We start from the raw sequence: 24,108 nt of genomic DNA on the forward strand, positions 1-24,108 counted from the left end.
TGTTCTAAATTGGTTCCCTATTTTTTTTCTTTTTTTGTTGAGGTTGGGATATAAATATGGAAAAGTAGAAAGAGCTTTAATTTGGGAATGGAATTTTTTTCAATCGTTTTCTTTTTATATAAAAGACAATAATGTGTAAAGGTATTTTTAATGGTAAAGTTTCACCCAGTATTCAAGAAAAAACTAAGTTTTTTTGCAATCGGGAGAGCATCAAATAAGAGTCGTATTGGATTAATTTGGAATAGGGGAAATCTGGGCTGATTAAGACAGCTTGATGTTACAGTTTGTCGTAAAAGAGAGTTTAAGCAAATCCGCAAAAACTTAATTTTCTCGATAATTTATCCCTGGTGTCCCCTATAATTTTCCCCGTGAGAAATGTAGGGGAGAGTGGCTTAGTTTCGCACATAATTATGTTCCATGACTTCTATTTTTAAGGAAAATTCTACGATGAAAGATTTACTTATACAGCACCAAGACTCAGAATTAAGTACAAATCACGCTGTTCTTAAAATCAATTTTCTGTTCTTAATTTTGAGAACAGTTTTTTTTTATATCAAGTAGAAATTTTTAAGGTTAAATTTAGTAGATTCAGTCCATTGCAACGTTCAGTGCTACCATACGAAATACGAAAAGACAAATTCAGAGAAGATAGGTAACTTCCGAACGCATCATTCTTCGAATATTGCAATTTTCGGATTCCTCAGAGAAAAATCTTAAATATTAAACATAATTTCTTTTAACATAACCTAACCTTAATCCTACTTTTAAATCTACTTTAAAGAAAAAATGCGATATACGAAGGTTCGACTGTCTGGAAACTGACCATTTTCTTTTATTCATTTACTAACTTGGGTGACTGCAACGTCCCTTTAAGACACCGGATCTCTTGTAAGAACCTTCCTCAATTCTAGTGACTCCCCGTTATCTTGCTCTAGACACAGCTGCCGTAAAGTTCGTTCTACCCGAAGCTACTTGCAAGTTCCTTGAAGCTCTCGTACTAACTTTCCCCAGGCCTAGTGACTCTCCGTAATTTCCCTCTAGACACAGCTGTCGTAAAGTCCGTTCTACGCGAAGCTTCTTGCAAGTTCCTTAGGCCTCTCGTACTAACCTTTCTCAGTACTAGTGACTGCGTTCTATTCTACGCTTCTTACAAGTTTTCGTAACAATCTCGCTTTTACGGGGAGGAGTTGTTAACCTTGTTAACCCTTCTTTAGAAAGATTAGATCCCTTGTTTGTTACCCCTTGATTCTTATTTTTTCAATAGCTCTGTTACGTATACGCTTTTTTGTAGATGGAGTCTTTCTTTCCGCATAAAGTTAAGGTATGGTGGTTTGCTATCAAACCTTATTCTACTGTTAAAAATTTTCAACGTACAAGATGTTTTCGTAAATTGTACAGTCTATTCGACACATGTCAGCCCAGTCGAGGGCCAAACCTACTTATCTTAACCTCATTTGAAGCGCCTAATGCCCTGGACACACTTACAACTAAAGTCCAGAGACGACTAAGCTAGTTCATAGCCAAGTTAGTTCCTGACACACTACAAACGAGGCTTAACATTTTTTGGCACTCACAAAATATAACTTTCCTGGGTTTTTATGTAGATATTTCTACTGAAATGCACTAATACTCCTCTGAAAATGAAACTATTTGTAAATTCACGTCTCAGTACACGTCCAATGATTATTATTAATTACAATTAATTGTGAAGTACTAGTGCGTTTCAGTAGAAATATCTGCATAAAAACCCACGAAAGTTATGTTTTGTGAGTGCCGGAAAATGTTAAGCCTCGTTTGTAGTGTGTCAGGAACTGACTTGGCTATGAACGAGCTTAGTCGTCTCTGGACTTTAGTCGTAAGTGTGTCCAGGACATAACCTTCACCATGCTTATATGCTGAAGACTGTTACAGGGTGCTCTTTTTGTTCATGGCAATTAACACCTGTATTTCGGTGAGTGAGTATCAGGCGCTGTGGTGGACAGTTGACTCTAAAGTAGTCGAAATAAAGATAGCACCTTCAGTTTAAAAGAAAGAAAGAAAACCAGAATTCATTGAGAGACAAATACCACCAAAAACCAAAAAAGTGTTTTCATCTTAGGGTGACTAACATTTTCACTGGCAATCAGACATCCTTCTAAATAGCACCTTCAGTTCTCTATTTCTCATATGGAAGTTATAATATTATTTAAGTGAGTCCCATCTGGGCTTACAAAGTCAGAAGTGGGATCTCCACATCCCCAATAGAGCTTTTAAGAGAAAAGAGTGCAAATAAAGATCAATAGAATCAGAACATTTTCCTATTTGGCATCAACCTATACCCTAAATGGTAAGAGATATCAACTTCTGGTCGTGACTCGCTTTTATATAAATCAACATCAGACAGTATTAGACAGTGGGATGTTATAGCTTCTCTTAGAAGGAATATTAAAGAAGCCTCTATTTATTCCAAAATTGCACTCCCCTTCCTATTTATTTTAGTATTTGTCAGCACGATGCAAACATTTTAAGACAAATTACATGCAATGAAAAATTTCATTTACTGGCTAATCTGCCCCGGGCTTCTCTATCTCTGGAAGTTTTCTTCAGTCCGCTTTACTGTCCCTTCTAACTAAAACCATGTTTTCTAGTTTATTTCTAGACCGTCTTTGAAGTTAAAAGCAGTCCAGGCGGATTCTATTTCCTATATTATTTTTTTTTTATTTTTTTAAAGTTAAACTGCTCTAGAGGGATTATTTCTCTACCGATTTGGTCAAGATTGATTTTATTTGAAAGGTCTTGAAATTTCCAACTTAAATATATCGATTAAAATCGGTAATGAATCAGTTCAGGATCTAGGTTTCTTGAATATCATTTTTTTTTAATTTATCAACATTTTTTCCAGACCAGAGAGCAATTTAATTTTTAAATATTTATTTATAATATAAGAAAAGCTGCAAAATTTCATGATAAACCTGATAAACTGTCTTAATAGTTTCGAAATTGAAAAAAAAAAAAACATAAAAAATGTGCGAAAAATCCCCACTCTTCTCTATGCTCTTTTTAGTTTACTGCACGTTAGATTGTATTGTGTACTTGTTAGTTATTCAATTGTCTATATAAATATTGGCTATTTGCTCAAATACCGCTATTTACAATATTGATATTTGGAAGATTTGCGGAAAATTCAGTGGGTTTTAGAGGGAAATCTCACGTTAACTTATAAGCACTCCTTATCAACGAGAGGAAAAAAATTGTGTGAGGAGTTTGTCTCAAAATGAAGTCCTTAAGAGGAATAAAACATCTCAATAGTTCTTAAGCATATAATCAATAAATAGTTGATGTAATAAAGGATAATTATATTATGTGTTGGGTTTTTATTGTTGTCTAAATTGCAGGTGTTTCAAGTTTTTGAAGAAAGGAGGATACTTGAATGAATAGAGAGTGTGAAGAGGCGTGAAGAGGGTGAATGAAGTGAAGATAGAAGATGAGCAAATGTGAGCAAAATGTAAATGATTCTGGGGAGGCGCCATCCGTTGGGATTGTGAGGAAAAAGTGTGACGTTGAGAACTCGCGCTTTTCCCAAAATGAAAATTTGCTCTGTCGGCCAATCTTCGTCCAAAAATGCGACCAATTCCCTGCCTCCGGGACTCAGGAGGTTTCTCCTGGTGAAGGGCACACACTGTGTGTCTTGTATAGTTGTCTCTGTCCAATGCATGAGGGATGAATGGGGAAGGGCCACCCAATGGAGCGGGATGGCTAGTGATGAGAATCTCTTTTTTTTGGGAAATGGAGTGTCTCCCTGACACGCATGTGTATGCGTCTCGACGTTCATGCGCACGGGCTCCATCCGCCCAGAGCGACTACTCGGTTAGAGGCATTCGGTGGATGTTCGGGTGGGTTAGCTGGTGAAAAAGCAACAACAACGCTGACTGGCCATCATTATTGGGAAAAGCGAAGAACGAAAAATTTTCCACCATACAAATCGCGACAATCGACGGTGTGTGTGCTTTCTTCTCCCGGAGCCCCAAGTTGGAGAACACCTAGTGTGTGTGCGAGGTGGATAAGCTCTGGGGTTGAATCTCTCTGCCCTCGCAGAAAGGTGGACACAAAATAGAAATCTTTTTTTTTCTCTTGAAGTGTTGCGCCCCCCAAAAAGTGTGTGAAGAAAGAAAGAAAAAAACGTCGCTCCTCTCGCAAAACGCACTTTTTTTTCGCATCATCCCCCCCTCGGAAAAGTGCTCCATATACAAAACGCTGCGGGTTTTTCTTCTGGTCTGTAAAAATTTTCCCTGAATTTTTGGGTTCGTTGGGGTTGAAAGAGAAAGAAGAAGAGAAAAAAAACCAAGTGGCCAGGAGTTTGCCAAATGAGTTTTGGGGAATTTTCCGCGGAGGGTGCGTGAAGAGAGAGAGAAAAAGCGAAAAAAGGTGTTTCCCGTGAAAAGTGAAAATTCCCACACGGAGCTCAGAGTGAAGTGTGAGGTGGTTTTCAGGATAAAACAAAAAAAATTGATGAAATTGCAAAGTGTCCGGGAATTGAGATCTCCTTGAAAAGGCAGGAGCTTCGAGGGAAAAAATACCCCCCAAAGAGAAAAAAGTCGAAAGGGTTGTTTTGCAGAGAGGCTGAAAAGCTCCCCACCCAAAAAAAAGAGATAAGTAAAAGCTCACGCGAGGAAGAAAAGTAGAAGTAAGAAAAAAAGAAACGAGAAGTAAGGAAGCAAAAGAAAAGTCATGGATTAGACTGGAAGAAAGTCGAGATAAAAGGTGGTCCAAGGAGATTCAAAGCAGAGAGAGAGAGAGTGTGAGGGGATTCTTGGGAATAAGCGACGATCTGGAGGTGTTGCCCCAAAAGAGCATTTCAAAAGTGCGTGCGGGAAGAAAATGGATGATGATGCCGTGTCGAGTCCGCACTTGATTGGAGTCGCGTGAGCCTCGAGGACCGGCAGAATCGTGAACACACCAAAGATACCACAAAATGGCGGATGGTGGACACTCATTTGGGAAGAAGACATTTCACAAGCCAACCTACTGTCATCACTGTTCAGATCTTCTCTGGGGGCTAATTGGACAAGGCTACATTTGCGAAGGTAGGAAGATGCCCATCCTAAACTCAATAATCGCCCATTTTTAGCCCTTTGACATCTTTTTTTTGTTCACCTTAAACCCCCTCAAACATCAGCTCCCTTTTCCAATCCATCTGCGCGCCCTTGAAGTCTGCCACAGTGCCCCACTCTTGCAACCCTCCTTCTGACATTTCTGCTGGAGCTTTTTTTCCATCCTATTCCCTTCAAAAATCTATCAATTTTCATCCCAGCGTCAACTTCCCAAACTCAGAGAATATTGGTCATATTAGAAAAAAAAATATATCCTCCCATTTGCTTCAGAAAAGCTCTCTCGAAAGTGAGAGTCTGAGCTTTTAACCCCCCCCCCCCCCCGACCCCTGACATTCGCATGTATTTGTGTGATTTTCCATGAAAATTCAAGGATTGTGCAGGCTCGGAAAGAGTCTATAGAGGACAAGAAAAAAAAATACGATATATCCAAAAATATTCAACATATCACCGTCTCATGACGATATGGGCGAATTATGTGGGAGAGAAAAAAAAAGCTCAAACACCGAATTGAGTGCTTTTAGGATTACATGATTGCGTGTATGACATTGAAAATAATGTCACCCATATTAATTTGGTCGACGTCTCCTTCGGCGGCCGTTGAATTGCCATTGAAATGCTCTACGAGGCAAAAAAAAGAAATACATATATAGAAAGAGGAGTAGGCGAGGTTTTTCACTCTTTCAACCCTCATGAGGACACCCAGGACACCAAAGTTTCCATGTCTCTCGAAAGTTTCGTTAGAATGCCAAAAAAAGCACAAATTACTCGAAGTAGAAATTTTAGAAAATGCACAGCAAAATATTTATCGAATTACAAAAAAAACCAAGAGATTTTTTTAGGGGGAAAACAGCCAATAGGATGCAAGGAAAAGTCCGCCATCTTGAAAATACAGTAGACTCTCTCAAATTCGGGCATTTGGGACCGAAATGTCAGACGAACTAGAGAGAAATACGGGCATCAAATTGTTTGAAATGCAAGGATTTTTTTTGTTCTTTCGCATACGTTTACAAAGCAGAAAAAATATGAGCATATTTGCTTCATTCGATAATTATAATCGAGCTTGAAAAGTGTCAACAAACTTTTTTCAAATTTAACTGTTGCCCGAATTAAAAAGTAGTCCGATGTTAATCCTTGAAGGACGATTGAGTCACTCGTGACCCATAGAGAAAATTATTTTTCCTGACTACCCAAAGTTCTTTCTTCCTAATGTTTGTACGTAATCGTAAAGTAGAAGGTTGTAGGAATCCAGGATATTTTTTGAAAATCTCCAACTATTTGCTATATAGTAAATATTTAAGTTCAAAGTATCGAATTTTCAAATGACCGCACTGATTAATCTAATCGCACTAATTAATAATGATTTTGATTTTGGAAAAAAAACCCTTTTGTAAATAGAAAGTACACTACTCATACATAATATTTTTCATTAGAGTAAAAATTATCCTTCATTGATGTTGTCAGAAGAAATACTTAAATTTTTAGGCTATTTTGGTTCCTATCGTTCATAGAAGCAACAAATATACCAAATCAGATTCTGTTGGATTGCCCAAGGCTAGAAGTAAGACATTTAATTAATTTTGTTTATTAGTTTCTTTTTTATTATTGATAAAGGAGCCGAATTAGCGAGAGTCTACTGTATATGTTTTCTATTGGTTGATATGTCTTAACACTGCACAAGACCTCCAAATAAAAAGTTTTGTCAAATTAATCGGCAGCCAACTGGTTTTTGTTAAAAGTTTGTCAAAAGGATGTTTTTCTCTGTACCGGTTAAAATCCTGAAAGACAAAGTTCCGGAAGCCAAAATTGAGAAAAAATTTGTTAAATAATGAACAGCATCCTTTTGATGAAATTTTAAGAAAATACTTTTTACCGCTTATTAGGGTAAGTGTGCCAAATTCCAGCCTGCTTGCAATTCCGGCCACCTTTTTTGCTCCTCGAATTTCCATGATTTCTTAGTTTTTACATACTCTAGAGCAGAGGTGTGCAAAAACCGTTGAAATCAAATAAACGTCAAAAAAAAAGTTTTTTCTGGTAACGTTTTTACCATTGACGTACATGTTTCATTTGACGTTTATTCGGTTTCAACGGTTCTTGCACGCCTCTGCTCTACAGATTATACAATGCAAAAGAATAACAAAAAATGTAGCTTTGACAAACGAGATGACGTGAAAAAGACATTGGAAGAATTACGGAAGGGCAAGAAACTATGAGTATGAAGATGGCCGAAATAGGGCACCAAAGCTATGTCTACATTTTTATACATTTTAAAATGTATTAAGAACGATTTTAAAGTAAATAAAGACGATAAACTGTCTACAAAGTTCTAAGCAACACTCCTAAAGTAGGAGGAATGAAAAAAATCAATTTCTATTAAATATATTACATTTCAAACTTGAGACTTTGCGGCTTGCATGCAACTATGCCGAAATTTGGCACACTTACCCTAAAACTTTTCAGAGTAACCGTGTAAACAGACGGAATTCCCACGGGAATTCCCATGAGATTTTCCATTCCGGATGGGAATTCCGGATGGAAATTCCCATATTGAACTGTCAAATTTTTACCATCCGCTCTATGCGCCTCTGGTGGGCTTCAAGCGCAACACAAAAATGCTCCGAAGATTTGAATTTCAAATTGTGTTTTTTCCGAATATAAATAACGGAATATATATCTGGAAGATATTTTAGGTACTTTATTTTATTAAAATGGCTCTATTATATTACGTGTTGTCTTTTATACTCAATTATTAATATGACAAAGTCTTTAGAATAATTGAAACAGCTTTTGGGATACTCTCAAATAAATTTAGGATAATTCGGGGGGAAATCGAAGTACAACCAGAGTTTTCTACTACTATTGTACAGGCTGTAATTCCTCTCCACAAATTTATAAGAAAGACCAGCCATAGTAAAGATCTAATTTTTGAAAATGTTCTTAACGTTGATGTTTTAGAAGGAAATAATAGACATATCCCCGGCAGACCAAGCAGCGAAGCAAATTTAAGCAGAGATAAATATAAAGATTATTTGTATAATAATTGAATGGACATTGTTCGAAAGATGTCTGTAAAAAATTTTAAAACTATTTTCAATAAATTGAACGATAAAAAGAATATTCTTCTTTTATTTCAAAGTAATATTTTATAGCAGAAAATTTAATTTATAAGGTTTCCGGCTATAAATGCTATTATTGAACTTCGACAGCTCTTACTATTCTTTAAATTCCTTTTCTAAATTATTATATTCTTTACATTTTTTAATAATGGAATCTAGTGAAAAAGACATGTTTTGAATCTGCCTTTCCACTTATTAAAACCACTTCTGAAATATTATTGATGAATATTTAATTCAATCCAGAAACACTAATATTTTCAAAATTATTATATTATTATTAATCGGTTTTAAATTTGCATTCAAAAAATTTTTTTAATCACTATAGTAGATTTTACAAGTTTTTTCATATATTACTTGCTCAAAAACACCCCAAATAAAATTTTCGGAATTTTCCGGAAGCAAAAAGCTATCTCGAGGGAGATAGCTTTTTGCCATTTTAGAAAATTGAATATTTCACCCTCCAACGGAAAATTTCCATTTGAAATTCAAAATATTTCAAGACATTCGGGCAGTTTCGTGCACTTTTGCAGAGGGCGCTTGTATAGCAAATTTACCATTTGCTCGTGGGAATTCCCGTGGGAATTCCGTCTGTTTGCACGGTAACATGAAATAAAATTTATTCGTTCTTAATTTGCACAAAGAATTTAAAGAATTAGAGAGATAATAAAAGATAGAGAGACTAATGCCCTGACACACTTACGACTTAAGGCGAGACAATGATTAGATTACATTTCCATCACTTTCTGACCAATCTGTCTCTCGGATTGGGCCGAAAAACGGCTTAATTACCGTGTAAAAAGACGGAATTCCCACGGGAATTTCCACGAGCAAATGGTAAATTTGCTATACAAGCGCCCTCTGCAAAAGTGCACGAAACTGCCCGAATGTCTTGAAATATTTTGAATTTCAAATGGAAATTTTCCGTTGGAGGGTGAAATATTCAATTTTCTAAAATGGCAAAAAGCTATCTCTCTCGAGATAGCTTTTTGCTTCCGGAAAATTCCGAAAATTTTATTTGGGGTGTTTTTGAGCAAGTAATATATGAAAAAACTTGTAAAATCTACTATAGTGATCAAAAATTTTTTTTGAAAGCAAATTTAAAACCGATTAATAATAATATAATAATTTTGGAAGTATTAGTGTTTCTGGATTGAATTAATTATTTATCAATAACATTTAAGAAGAGGTTTAAAAGTTTAAATGATTGGAAAGGCATATTCAAAATATATCTTTTTCAATAAATCCCATTATTGAAAAATGTAAAGAATATAATAATTTAGATAAGAAAATACAAAGAATAATAAGAACTGTCGAAGTTCACTGATGAAAGTTACAAACAAAAACCATATTAAACTGCCTTTTCGGATATAAAATATTACTTTAATATTTTTTTATTATTTACTTTTTTTTGGAAATAAAATTTTAAAATAATTTACAATCTTCTTGTTTTTTTTTTAAACAATTTGTATTCAATTATTATACTATTAACTAATCTTTGTAAACATCTCTGTTCAGAATAGATTGACTGTTTGGTCTGCCAGGGATATTTTATACATTTTCTTCTAACACTTTATAAAATTTTTAATTCTCAGCACTACAATTAAACTGAAATTTATCAATAGGTCCTATCATCAAAGATATCCAAAGCCTGTCGTTGATTTATCCACTTTAATTGGGGGTTTTTGACGAGATATTTTCGCTATAACAACGTTTATAATCATTTCTCTAGATATTTTAAAATATTTTCCATGAAATGTATTAATAGATAATATTACTAATATCATTGTGGTCTATTAAAGCCACTATAATAATATAAAGTACGTGAAATATCTTCTAAATACACATTCCGTTATTTACATTCGGAAAAAACACAATTTGAAATTCAAATTTTCGGAGCATTTTTGTGTTGCGCTTGAAGCCCACCAGAGGCGCATAGAGTAGATGGTAAAAATTTGACAGTTCAATATGGGAATTTCCATCCGGAATTCCCGTCCGGAATGAAATATTTCATGGGAATTCCCGTGGGAATTCCGTCTGTTTACACGGTTAATGAGAAATTGATGGGAATTTAGTCAAATCACTATTTTGATTGTAATTACGGTAATTACGTTGAGCCGTCTCTCGGTTTAAGTCGTATGTATATCTAAGGCATAACTTAAAGAGAGAGTTAATAAGATTCATTCTCCCACGCACCTGGACTTTTTATTTTCGTATCTGCATTTCTATACAAAAAAAGGAAGTGGTCGAAATTACAAGCAGGTCAAAATTTGGTATACAGTTCCCCTGTTCCGAGAGATCATTTATTGAAAACATTTTTTTAGGATTACATTTCCATCAGTTTCTGACTAATTCGTCTCTCGAGTCAAGAAACGGCCTAATTAATCAGAAACTGATGGGAATTAAGTCAAATCATTATTTTAATTACAATTACGCTAAGCCGTCTTTCGACTTATGTTGTAAGTCTGTCTAGTTAAGTAAGTAGTCTAGTCTAAGAAAGTTGAAAATGACACTCATCATTAAAAAAAAATTTTGCGTCATCGATATTCTTAAATTTCTATTTTCAAAAAAGTTTTTTCCCAAAACTGTTGAATAGCTGACAAAAAATGAGAAGAATAATTAAATTAACTACAAGGATTTGTTCTTATTTTTTTAAAACTTTCTGAATATTTAACAACGGATTTCATTCAACTCTTTGAACAATACTAACCTAAATCAGGGGTGAGCAAGAACTGTTTAAACTGAATAAACGTCAAAATGAGTATGTCCAGATTGCATTTTGACCATTGATGTATAATTTTTATTTGACGTTTGTTAAATTTCCTACAGATCTTGCTCACCTCTGACCTAAATATTGCAATTTAGGTTACCTTTGGAATTAAAAAACTATTTTTCAAAATAATTATCCATCTCTTTTGGTTATTTTTCAATTTTCCTAAATACGAAAAATTATTAAATTAAGCTTCAAAATTCATAAAAAAAAACCAAATTTTTCCTAATCAAAAATTTATCTAATAAAAAATTATCGAGGACTCCAAGACCGTTCCAACAAACCCAAAATTTTCTCAATCATTTAAGAAATAAGCTCTCTAGAACCTTTTTAATTTTTATGCTTGAAAAATCTCTTATTAAAAATGGTTCAAGAGAAATTTGCATATATGGGCAAAATGTCCATCTAGTCAATATTATTTAAATGGAACAAGTATTAAAAATATTTTATGAAATAAATAAGTAATTTTCTTTTTACAATTCTTTCCACAAAAAGCGATCCCTAATTTGTTGAGGAAGCATTTAATTTTTTTTCAGTGAAATGAAAATGATTTTTCTCATGCAGTGTTTGTTGCCCATAGAGAAAATGGAAAAGTCCAAAACCCCTAATTGATTTGAGTGCTTGAAAGAAAGTGATACTAAAAAAGATGTTGAGAAAAGTTTTGTACAAAATTTCCAAGAGCTTTTAATCCTTTCCAATGAACTTTAAAAGTTCCTCTGTGAGAACTTTTATCGTGTTATCGTGATATTTGACGACATGCCAGTTTTTTTTTCTTTTGGTGCAACAATAAAAATTTCAGAGAATCTTTTTAAATGACTTTCAACATAAAACTGCATGAGATATAGGATTATTTCTTTCCCTTTTCATTGATATTTTCCTGGGGAGAATTGCTGCCAGAGCTTTCGAGTGTCCTTCAGAGGGGAGTATGAATGAATTTCCGTGGGAGAGAATGAAAAGCTTCATAGCTTCATAAACTTACATAAGCAAAAGAATATAGTATTTTTTGACGTGGAGGAGGGGAGGAAAAGAATTTCACAGCTTGAAAATGAAGAAAACTGGTGGAAAGATTAGAGAGTGTGCCTCACTTTTTTTTTATAGACTCTGGACAAACATACAATTTAATTATGATTTATTTACACACACTGAGACAATAGACAAGATAGGGAGAGAGAATTCAAGTCCACGGAAGAAGCTGAAATTCAAATGAATTCATTCTCTCTCCAAGAAATATATAAATAAAAAAAAAACTTTATTAAAAGTCTTATCAGAAGCATCTCTTGCCACAGTTTGCTTTAGCATCTCTATGATAAGAATTTTTCCTCAGAGAGACACAACGTGTGTGAAATTTTAAATGAATATTCGAGTGATAATTTTATAACACACATCCCAGAAATAAATAATTAACAAGGAAAAAAAATAACCAGTCATCAATGAGAAAATATTCCATTGAGTAGTTTTGGGACACACAAGAAGAGAGTTTATGAGAAAAGTCACTTTAAAAAAAAAAGTCTACAAATATCTTTCATCTTGGTGATTGAATCCGGAATAGAGTATGTTTTCTCATGATGAAATTTCCTGATATCTTTTTGATATATTTAACTGTAAAGTTGAAGGAATTTTCTTGTCGTAGAGTTAGAATGTGATTTGCATCCATTGGAATTTTTCCTTTATTGGGGTTATATTCTAAAAATGTTTCAGCATTAATTTTATGTCTAGTAGAGTAAATTAAGCTAATTCAAAACTTGCTCCAAATGGAAATTTTTCACTACTCCAAATGGAAACGTCATTGTTTTCACGATAAATACAGTACTAAATTATTATATTTATATATTTTCTATACCTCAGTTTCATTATTTAGTTAATTTTGCTCCAAATAAAGCGAAAATCCATTCATATTCACAAATTTTAATTTGTTAATTTCGGATAAAAATTAAAAGTGTACCTTTTTACCATTGAATTTTTCATAGATCGACCATATCATATTTCTGGCTAATTTTAGTTAAATGAAGTGCTAATCTTTATTGTTAACGATACGTGAAGTTTTCAAATGAAATAATTACCTATTTCGTGAACAAAAAGGGTTTTTCTGAAGTGTCTGCAAATGCCTCAATAGGAAACCCCCGGAAATATGATTTTTTTGGAGAGATTTTCTTATTGTTTTAGATGGGAAAGGAGAAAAGACCAGGAATAATAACAAATCCTGCACTTAAGAGCAACTCAACAAGGTTGTGGAAGGCTTCCACGTCGCGGTTTCACTTATACTGTTTGTCTCCAATTAGAAACTTTCCCTTGTCTCCATTTGGATTAATTTGTTTCCAATAGAAGCATTATACGAAGTTTTCAAATTATATTTAAAGAATTTTCACTAAACAGGAACATTCTAGAAGAATCAAGGAGCAAATTTATGTAATTCTCTTCTGAAAAAAAAAACATGAACTTAATGTGTTGAATCGTCTGTCAAAGTTAAAGCGTCTGGAAATGGTTTTGAATTAGGACACTTACCCTACCATTAACCCTTTAACGACGAGACAGTTTTCGCGGACCGAAAATCAGCAATAAAAATGAAACCAATGAAAAAAACCAATAAAAGGTCTTATAACTGGCCTTCGAAAAGCCAACAGAGTCTGATTCGGTGTATTTTTTGACTCTATGAACGATAGGGACAAAAATAGCTTAAAAATTTAAGTAATTTTTCTGACAATACTAATGAGTGATCATTTTCAATCAAATGAAAAATATTATGTTTGAGTATTGTAGTTTCTTTTCCCAAAAGGGTTTTGCTTAAAAAAAATTGGAAGTATAAAATATATTTAAAATTATTTTTCAGAGTGAGAATTTAAAAATTCGTCATTTTTGAGTTTAAAAATTGAATATAGAGCAAATAGCTGTAGACTTCCAAAAAATATCCTAGATTCCTTCAACCTTCTACTTTGCAATTACGTACAAACATAAGGAAAAAGTAACTTTAGGCAGTCAGGAAAAATAATTTTCTTTATGGGAAACCGGTTTTCCAATCGTCCTTAAAGGTATAAGAAATATTCGGGAAATTCTACAGACTTAGTATTCATATTGAAAGCTTTCAAATGAACTTATCCAACAAGAATTGGATTAATTAAATTTGAGGTTAGTTACGACATTTCCAAGTAGCTCTTAAGATTATGATAGATTAGCATTAGAACGCCGGCTCCATTCTATACGATTCTAAGTCGACTTAGGATTATATTTTTCCGAGAGATATATTAATCCTGGAACCGAGATTTGCATCTGATGAAAATTTGGTGGTTATCTGACGTTCGGGTAACGTGATATTCATTATTTTTCGAAAAAAATTTACACGGGTAGCATAGGAAAACGCCAACTTCAAATGGGTCTTCTGAAAAATTGTCATTCTGAGATAGAAGATGGAATGAAACCGTCGAGAAGTTCTGTAAATTCTCAATTGTAATGAGTTTTTAACTCTAAACATTAAATATTTAGTTCTTTAAAATATTTTATTCTTATTGAGTTCTCTGATTGGCTAGAGCTTTAAAAGCTTTTAAGTTTAAGTTCTAACCAATCAGAGAACACGATGGAACTAAAATATTGTATGATCCTTTATATATTTATTAAATGATTGTATTGGAATAAAAGCTTTTGCTGGGTGTCTTTGGTTTAACCTAAAAAAGATAAATCTGATAAATAATTCAATGAATAGTAAGGAAAGTATATATTTAGAATAAAGAGTGGCTTCCTCAATATTCCTTCGAAGGCAAACTATAAGATGCCACTATCTAATACTATACGTGGCTAATCTGCCCCAGTCTCCCCTAGCATATTTTATCCCTTTGGATCTATTTCATTATGAAGTTTTAAATATTTACTCATTTCTCAATAATTTGTTTATGAAAGACTAAAAACTCTTTGAATTACTGTGTTTTTAGGTTAGATTGTATATTAAACTAACCTCAAAAACTTTATAAAAACTCTTGTATTCAACCTTTACATTAGTATTATCATATATTGCGTTTATTTACATTTACCTTTAGAAGAAATGTCAGTAAGACTATAACTAAGTGTACTAAAGCAATTTTAAATGAATAAAAAGTTTATTGTTGCTGTAAATGTGACTTTTCTGAAGTTTTTTTACTGAGGAGTAATTGGGGTAATTTCGATTTAAAGGATTAAAATATTTTTGGGTTGTTCAGTTAAATTTTTGAAAAATTTTGCTTTTTAGAAGGTTTGTGGTCGTATAGTTTAAAACGGAATATATAGATGGTATATATAGATACTCAATATGGCGTTTTCAACGATGATCCAACTTTTTTATCTCGTCCAAAAAGAAGACTTTCAAAAACTCTCCAAGATAGGCCATAATTGATGAATGAATGATTCGAGATATATTCAATTTTTTTGATAGTGGTTCCATTTATGCGTCAATCTATGGACTTATAGTCCAACGTGCTAGATGCTTATTGCTTATTTAAATCAAACATTGGAAATATTTTCAGGCTAGGCTCTACAGAACTACAATTTCCATAATGAGTTCTCGCTTCGAAGGGATGCTTATTCGGGTAACGAAATTTCGTAACGTTGGATGGGTGAATCGGTACAAAAATTCCGTCATACGAATTTTGAACAAGGGACAAAAAACTGACCAAAATTTCAAGTCGTTGAATCAATATTCACAATTTTAAGAAGAAAATATTCGAATATTTCCCTAAATATTTGCAATATTCAGGAAATATTCGCAATATTCGGAAAATTTTCGCGATATTCACAATGATTCAAGAAATGTTCGCGATATTCGTAATATTGAGGAAATATTCGCGATATTCACGATACTTATGATATAAAATATTCTCAATATTCACGAAAAATGTTAATATTTACGTTATTCACGATACATATAATATGAAATATTCGCAATATTCACACAAAAATGTCAATATTCGCGATATTCACGTTGGTAGATGTTCTAGACTCGCGAGTTGTTTCCCTCTTGATTTTGAAGGCTTTGCTGTACGCTAAATAAAAGAATCATATCCAATACAATATTTAAAGTTCTATGGATATGTTAAAAATAGGGAATACAGCCTTTATTAATATTAATTTTAAAATAATCAATAGGAAATATAACAATATTATTTTTGGATTATAATTTCTCAATTTAGGCATCCGTGCTATATATTTTTAGATAAGAATTATTGCAATATGCAGATGAAATCAAAATATTTCAATATATATTTAAATACTTCCCTGCACTCCCCTAGAAAAAAAGTTATGTAATTATTTTTAATGTGTTGAGACAGTGTATCCTTATACAGCTTGAAGCACCCTTGTGGATTTTACTTCACTCTCTACTTAGTGATTTTTTTTCCGGAGATTTATACTTATATGACTTGCCCAAGGATGAAAAGTGCCAGAGTCTTTGTCAAAGATTATTTTAGTTTATTTTTGGGTGGAAATTTATTAATAGCTTTTTTTGTCGTATATTTCTTTTTTATTTTGCTTATTTATAGCAACATTTCTCCTATTTTTCCTATTCAAATCTCATTATATAGAAATATTTATATAATATCTCTATCTGGTTTTTTTTTTTTGAGGGGGATGGGAGGAAAATCATGAGAATGATTTCCCATTTGTGTCGTCACAAGAGTCCCTCACATGAAAGAAAAATTGTTGATTTTTTTTTGTTAGTTGATGAGGAAAAAAATAGTTGAGTGTCTTTCATAAGAATACCAAAAGATAAAAAATAGATGTATACAGGAAATTTATCAATAATTTAATTTATTTGTACACAGAGAGACACTTTTCTCACTCTCTCACGGATATTTTGTGTGGAAAATTCTCTTCATTTTCTCGCTCTCTCAGGGGCTAATACATTGAAGAATTTTCCTCAAGAAGCGCGCGTAACAAAATTTCAACACGTTGATGACGCACGAAAGGCCCTTCGACTGTTTTATTCAGGGGAATTCACGTCTTTTGACCTGGATTTCCCGTCTCTTCGATATGTTTATTGAGGGAATATAGCAAAAATGTTATAGATGATATTATAGAGACGAAGAAATAGACATTCTCCTTCACAAATAACACGACTATACGGTGAATATTTGTGCCGGGGGGGGGAGGAGGTGGAGGAAAATTGCAAAATTGCAACCTTTTGCACTCCATGTCGTTCACCAATTCTATAAATATCCCTCTCAGTGTGTCGCGAAACGATTGAGGATGTTCTCTGGAGGAAGTGACACAGATCTACTTTTCCCACTTTTCTTATAAACTCTCTCCTAAACTTATATACTTTGTTAGTCCAAGAGTTTTTCTTCAGTTTTTTTTTTATCGTATGTGTACAACATTGTAGAGCAAATTTCCGATCATTTTTCCTTGGGACTTTGGCGGGAAATTTTGTTTCAACAAAATTGCATATCCTCATTGAGGATATTAACTATATAGGAGGGATGCTTTTCTGAGAAATCCATCAAAGTTATTTTGAATCCCTCCCCTAAATAACATTTACAGTGAGTGTCAATAGTTTGTTGCCTAATGCATGTTTGAGAAATCAAGTGAAAAAAAACGATAGAAAAAAATACTTTTTCAAATTTTTCTTTTTGCAGATGAGTTCCCTGTAGTTCGGAGATATTATTTATATTTTTCAAAAAAATAATTAATTTTATTTCATATCAAAAATGATTGTTTTCCAAAAGTTAGTCATTTTTGAAAAATCAAAAGTTTGTTGCCTCATTTAGAAAACTTATTTAAGGTGGTCAAAACATGCAACCAACTTAATGCAAACCGGTTACATTTTGAGTTTATGTCATTTGAGAGGCAAATGATGGATTTGTACATTTTTAAAGTTGCCAATGGTAAATACATGTATATAAAAATAGTGATAAATAATATAAGAAATAATATATTTTTTGATAATTCATAATTTAGGTTAAAAATGGCAAATTACAAAAACTTAAATGGTGGAAAATTATCCAGAAATACTATTAGAATGAATCTACGTCGTCAGTCGTCAAATTTTATAGAAAATCGTGTCAATGTATGCATAAAATATTCAAAATTTATGGTAAAGAGGTACGACTACATTCGGAAAAAGTTACTGATAGACCCAGGGTTTCGACTCAGAGAGTTGATAACCACATTATAAGTATCTCTGATAGAGACCCCATGATATTTTCCCCAAAAATTCAGAGTTAACTGGTTACCGAAGGAACACTGGCTTCAAATGTTTCGAAAATCAAACGCATATTGAAATAAAATGTAAGAATAGTTGCTTAGCTCGCAAGATTCCATTGGTAAGCAAGACCAATCTAGGTAAGAGGTTATATTTTTACTTTTCTAACATGTTCCAAGTAAATTTGCAACTTCTTACCTAGATTGGTTTTGTTTACCAATGGAAAACTGCAAACCAAGTAATTATTCTTACCACTTTCATTCATTTGCGGTTGGTTTTGAAGCCTGTATGCCTTCTGTAACAAACTGACACTCAAGTTTTGGACCAGACATCATGGGATTACTATCAGAGATACTTACAATGCGATTATCGACTCTCTGAGTCGAAACCCTGGGTCTACCAGTAGCGTTTTTCAGACGTACTCGTGCCTCATCATTATAATATTTGACCATTATATGTATAACCTTTCGTGAGTTTCCACAAAATTTGGCAATTAAGCGACGCCGATTCATTCCAACAGTATCTCTGTACGATTTCCCACCTTTTACCTTTTTCTAATTTGTCATTTTTAACCTAAATTATGAATTATCAAAAAATAGATTATATCTTATTATTTATCACTATTTTTATATACATGTATTTACCATTGGCAACTTTAAAAAAATGTACAAATCCACCATTTGCCTCTCAAATGACATAAACTCAAAATGTAACCGGTTTGCATTACAGTAGAGTCTCGTTATAGTCCATATTTGGTTTCAGATTTGACACTTGGGTCGCACTATAGTCCATGTAATTTTTTAAAATTATCAACGACTTTTAGTATTGAAATTGCTCGACGGCTTCCACTTTCTTTGCGATTATGGTACTTGTCCTTGCTCTCTTCATTATGGATCACAATTATCACAACTACTTAATAAAGTTTGCCAAAAATATTAAAATAATTATGCTTTGTTGCGTACAAAAAACATAACCTAACATAAAATCAGTGTTTTGAAATCAACGGTCGATAAATTGTGGACTATAGAGCGATGGCCTATAGCGAGACTCTACTGTAAGTTGGTTGCATGTTTTGACCATTTTAAATAAGTTTTTTTTAAATGAGGCAACAAACTTTTGATTTTTCAAAAATGACTAACTTTTGGAAAACAATCATTTTTGATATGAAATAAAATTAATTATCTTTTTTGAAAAATATAAATAATATCTCCGAACTACAGGGAACTCATCTGCAAAAGGAAAAATTTGAAAAAGTATTTTTTTTCTATCATTTTTTTCACTTGATTTCTCAAACATGCATTAGGCAACAAACTATTGACACCCACTGTATATCTATCCCTACCATGAAAAAGCTTCTCTCTAGGGAAGTTTATTGAAGAGGAAATTCATAGATTTTCCCTATTGAGGGGGTTTGGGGGTGACATGGATGAGGGAATGTTGGGAAAAATCACGATATTCCGTTCATTGATTGTTCTTCTGCTTGAGTGTGAATGTTATTCACGCAGAGAATGAACCGAGAGTTTTAGAGGAGTTTTCATGAATGTAGAATCGTTGACACATTTTCCATATCTCCATATCCAGAGTGGTATAGAGTTTGGGGTTGGAAAATGAGATGGGGGGATGAAAAAGAGAACCTGGTATACATTCAATTGTATATATGGAGAGTTTCTGGGGTGTTCCGGGAGACAAACTCTATGTATATACTCATATAGCAAGGAGAGGGAGAGGAGTGAGAGAGTCAGATCCCTGACGTCGGTGACGTAGATACTTCACAATACACCCCGCGCACAATTTTCCCGAAATGTGCTCCACCAAGCACACTTTTCCCACTTTTCCATACACCATACATCCCTGTTGAATTGCTCCTAAATTCGAGGGAGAGAGTTAAATGTTTCTATCAAAAAAAAAAGATACATAAATTCCATAAAATTTAATATACACCCCTTTCGAATTCTGGACTCCAACAGAAAAAAAAAAATAAAATAAAATAAGAGAAAAAATAAGTCACAAAAAAGCTTCCAACCATATTCAGTCTTATTGCTCAATATCACACTATAAAAAGTTATTTTTGACGAATATGTACAAGCATAAAAATGTGCTATATAAAAATTCCATAATATTATTTCATATTTAGTGCCTGTCGACTTTTACCCAATGCGTTTTTCTGCTCACCATTCGTCGCATAAATTGATTTTAAATTGATGTGTGCCACCCAGCAAAAGATGCTGTTTCTATCAATGGTGCGAGCTTTTAGTATGATTTGCACGAAAGTTGATGTGTTTCTCTCTCGCTCTCAACCTCTCCCCAGCGTCCCATTTACCTTGTGGGAAAAAAATGCCTCTTTTCGTGACAAGCAACAAGCCTCTGAATTTTTCCACCATGTGAAAAAAAAAGTATGGGGAAAGTTAATGTTTCTGGTGGGTCGTTCTAGGTGTTCGAAAAATTGAATTTGTTCATTTCATTAAACATTAAAATGCTAACTTGAGCTTTTATATACCCTAGCATTACTCAGTATCCTTTTATCTGCAGATTAAAAATATTGATTAGAGGTTTTGTGTAGAGATAACCTCAAAATATCATAACCTCCGAAAACCAATTTAGTTGTAAAAATTTAAAAATTATGAATCTTTACTTCTAAGAAGTTCACTCATTTAGAAAGGACAAATCAGAGTTCAGAAAACAGATCAGAATTGTTACTTTTTATGATTTCCGAGAGGCTCAGTGGATCAGTTGGTAAGTGTCTCTATGACTATGAGGTTTCGGGTTCGAAACTCGGCGGCTGCAGATTTTTCAGCAGCCGTATCGAATTAGTCTAGTGAATGGATGAAAAAGTAAAGCCAATGCATTTACAATAAACCACCTAAAGAAGAGAAGTTAGTATCAGAAACGAGTTTCGGCATAAAGCGATCTGTCGATACAAATACACATTCACTGCAACTGATCCAACCAAGGCTGGTCTGTCGCAATATACAGTAGACTCTCTCTCAAATGGACATTTGGGGCGAAATGTCACCCGGTTTATCGATAGATTTGGGCGTCAAAGCCTTTGTCAATTCCACAAAAAGCGCTCAATGATAAAGAATCACGATAAAATAGGAAGAAATACAGCGAATTTGAGCGAATTGGCTTCATAATTAAACGTGAAAATTGTCAACAAAATTTTTCGCCCGATTGAAAAAGAGCCGATTGAGCGAGAGTCTACTGTAGAAACAGCACTCTGTGTCTACCTCAGGCATACAAAAGCTAAAATATAGAGCTGGAAGACAGCCTTGGGGGTTAAGATAGAATGGAGTAATGGGGAGTGTATAATGGGCTTAAATAAGTTGCCTTGAGGGGAATTCTGTAACGCTCTGGCAATGTCATATGACAAATTAGGTTCGAATCTTAGGAGAGCTTTTTCGAAAATGCGATTCTGTACCCGTTCACATTTCAGCTCACATGGCGTTGTCAGAAGTCACATATTTAAGATTCCTGGCAATTAAATTTAAATGACAATGAATTTTGTTAAACAAATCAACCAAGACGTACTGTATTTTCATAAAATCATCAAGTAAAGGGATTTCATTAAAAATTCAATGAATTGCATTTTCGAACTCATATGATACAACAAAAAAAGTTCGAATGGCATTGTCAAGTTTCGAACTCACGCATGACAGTGCGACGAAAATTACAGAATTCCCCTAAATGAATGAGTAAATGTTATTACATTACGTATTTTTTTTAAGATCACGATGAAAATTCTTCAACGTCAATGTTGTTTTCTATTTGGTCTATTTGTTCTTTCTTTTGGTATTCAAATAACACATTTTTTATAATATTCAAAATTCAACTTTCATTATTTCTATCATGTTTCTACCATGTATCATGGTACTACATTGAAAACAAATGATACAATGTTTCAAGATTATTAGCATGTATGAATGAAGTGACCTTCTGGACAAGTTCCAAAACATAAGTGTACTAATTTGGCTCAATTTTGGGATATTCTAAAGAAGAGCATTTTCTTTTTAAGGGAAAAGTAAGATCATATTGTAATTCCTTTGGATTGATTTATCGGGGTGCCTGGATAATGTTCTATCTCGCTAACTCTCGCCATTTAGACTTTACGTGAGAAAATGCAGTTTTTGACCTTTTTGACCTTGCCCTAAAAAGGCAAGAAGGTCCCATTTTGGATTTCATAGAACTTTCATTAAGAAATTCTATTATGAGTGGGAGATCTTTCCTTGGTTAGTCTATTTTTTTGCCTCAGGATAAAAATTGAATAGATAGGTCGTCAAGACGGAGAACGGGGTTCAGGGATATCATTGCACAGAGATCATGTGTCAAGCTTTAAAGATCTTGAAAAGACTTGAAGTTAGCCGTGAAACGGCTTAATAGAAAATTGATGGAAATGTAGTTAATCATAATTTAGAATATAATTATTTTATTATTATCGCTTCTTGAGTTATTCTCAACTGGAAAATTTTTTATTAGGTGTGATTCCTTCACAATCACATCTATTTATTGTACCGGTACACGTTTTAACAACCCCTTGATCAGGGGGTATTTCATGAAATCCAATTCACAACCTTTTCTGTCAAAAGTTTGGCAGTTTTCCACTTCACTCGCTTTCGCACTCTTCTTCTTTTTTTGAACATCAAACAAATTCAATTTAGATTTGAGTGGGAAAGAATGAGATAGACATGTGCAAAATGTTTGTGAAAGAGTAGGAAATTTTGATTTCATGAAGTTTTCCTGATCTAAAAGGTTTGTCAGACTCATTAAAAGTTATTGTGCGTTTGACATAAGGCTTTATAGAACGAAAATTCTTATAATCTGTTTAATGCGCCCTTAAAACTTAAGGTCTTTACACATTAGATGCTATTTTTGACAATAATTGCATTTTTGACAGAATGCGATTTTTGATGAAAAATGCTCCCAATGTGTAGAGGCCTTTAAAGGTGCGAAATTTTCCAAAGTTTTGGTTTTGTAAGGCAGCTATTTCGCTTCTTGAATAGTTCCTTATTCTTTAGAAATTAAAGATCTTCAGTAACTGGGCTAAGCCTCTTGTCTGAAGACCGTATTAGACTAGGTTGTTGTATTTGAAGTACTCTATTATTTGTATATTTTTTTTAATTCTGGCTCCAAAGAAGATTTCTTAAAATACAAATCTTGTTCATTATAGAATATTAAGAAGATCTCTATGTTAAATAGATTCTTAAGTTCATTTAGAAGAGTCTTTTGTAGAAAATTTAGAATTTTAAGTACGTTAAAGTCGGAATTAGGACGGCCAAGTAGTAAAGACTTTGCAAAGTGCTAAGAGCACGTAAGTTTATTGTTTTGATATGATTTTGAAACTAATTTACAATTAAGGATAACTTGCATAAGCTTGTGCACCTGCTTTAATAATTCTATAAGCCGTTGGACTGTTTGAATTTGCTCATTCGTATCCGGTTTAGATACTTAGTATTTTTCCTAAACTTCCTAATCATTCTTTTTTTTTGTAAAGAAATCCCTGAAATTGTGAATAGTAGGATGTGTTTCTAAGAATGCATAAAAACATCAGTTTAGTGTCCAAGAGGGAGGACAAAAGTATTAGAGGATGAAGTCAAGGAGAAAGCTCTATAAAACATTATTTGTTGTCCATTAACATAGGCCAGTATATAGAGGGGAGGTGGGTTGGTATGAAAGGCAAAAAAAAAAAAAGATTGTCCTTGTGGTGTTTGAAGGCAACAATATGTGCAACAAGGAGGGAAGAAATTTTTCATTCATTTTCTCTGTTTTCTCTCCCTTTTTGTGTATTTGGGGGAGGACTTTGATGGGAGGGGGTGGTTGGAGGGAAGGAAAAAGGGATTCCTGCCTTGTGTGGTGAATTCACACGAAAAGCAGTTCAATTTGTTGTCCTCCAACAACAACAACACAAGTCATTGAGGCTTCGGGTAAAATATAGGTCATTCATGTACTCTCTCTTTGGGATATCTTCTCTCGCGTTCTCTCCCTGAT

At 33.5% G+C, this 24,108-nt stretch overlaps 1 protein-coding gene across 8 annotated transcripts in view; it reads left to right on the plus strand.

Moving 5' to 3' along the window:
* The first annotated feature begins 240 nt into the window (after positions 1–240).
* Positions 241–24,108, plus strand: part of LOC129798567 (diacylglycerol kinase theta) — an 81,831-nt gene continuing 57,963 nt past the window's right edge. For all 8 annotated transcript variants that reach the window (XM_055841765.1, XM_055841768.1, XM_055841770.1 and 5 more), the window contains exon 1: positions 241–5,063. In XM_055841765.1, coding sequence (XP_055697740.1) covers positions 4,952–5,063 — 112 coding nt within the window. In that variant the 5' untranslated portion in view covers positions 241–4,951. The remainder of the gene's footprint in view (positions 5,064–24,108) is intronic.

Source organism: Phlebotomus papatasi, chromosome 1 (genome assembly GCF_024763615.1).
Source record: "Phlebotomus papatasi isolate M1 chromosome 1, Ppap_2.1, whole genome shotgun sequence".
NCBI lineage: Eukaryota > Metazoa > Arthropoda > Insecta > Diptera > Psychodidae > Phlebotomus > Phlebotomus papatasi.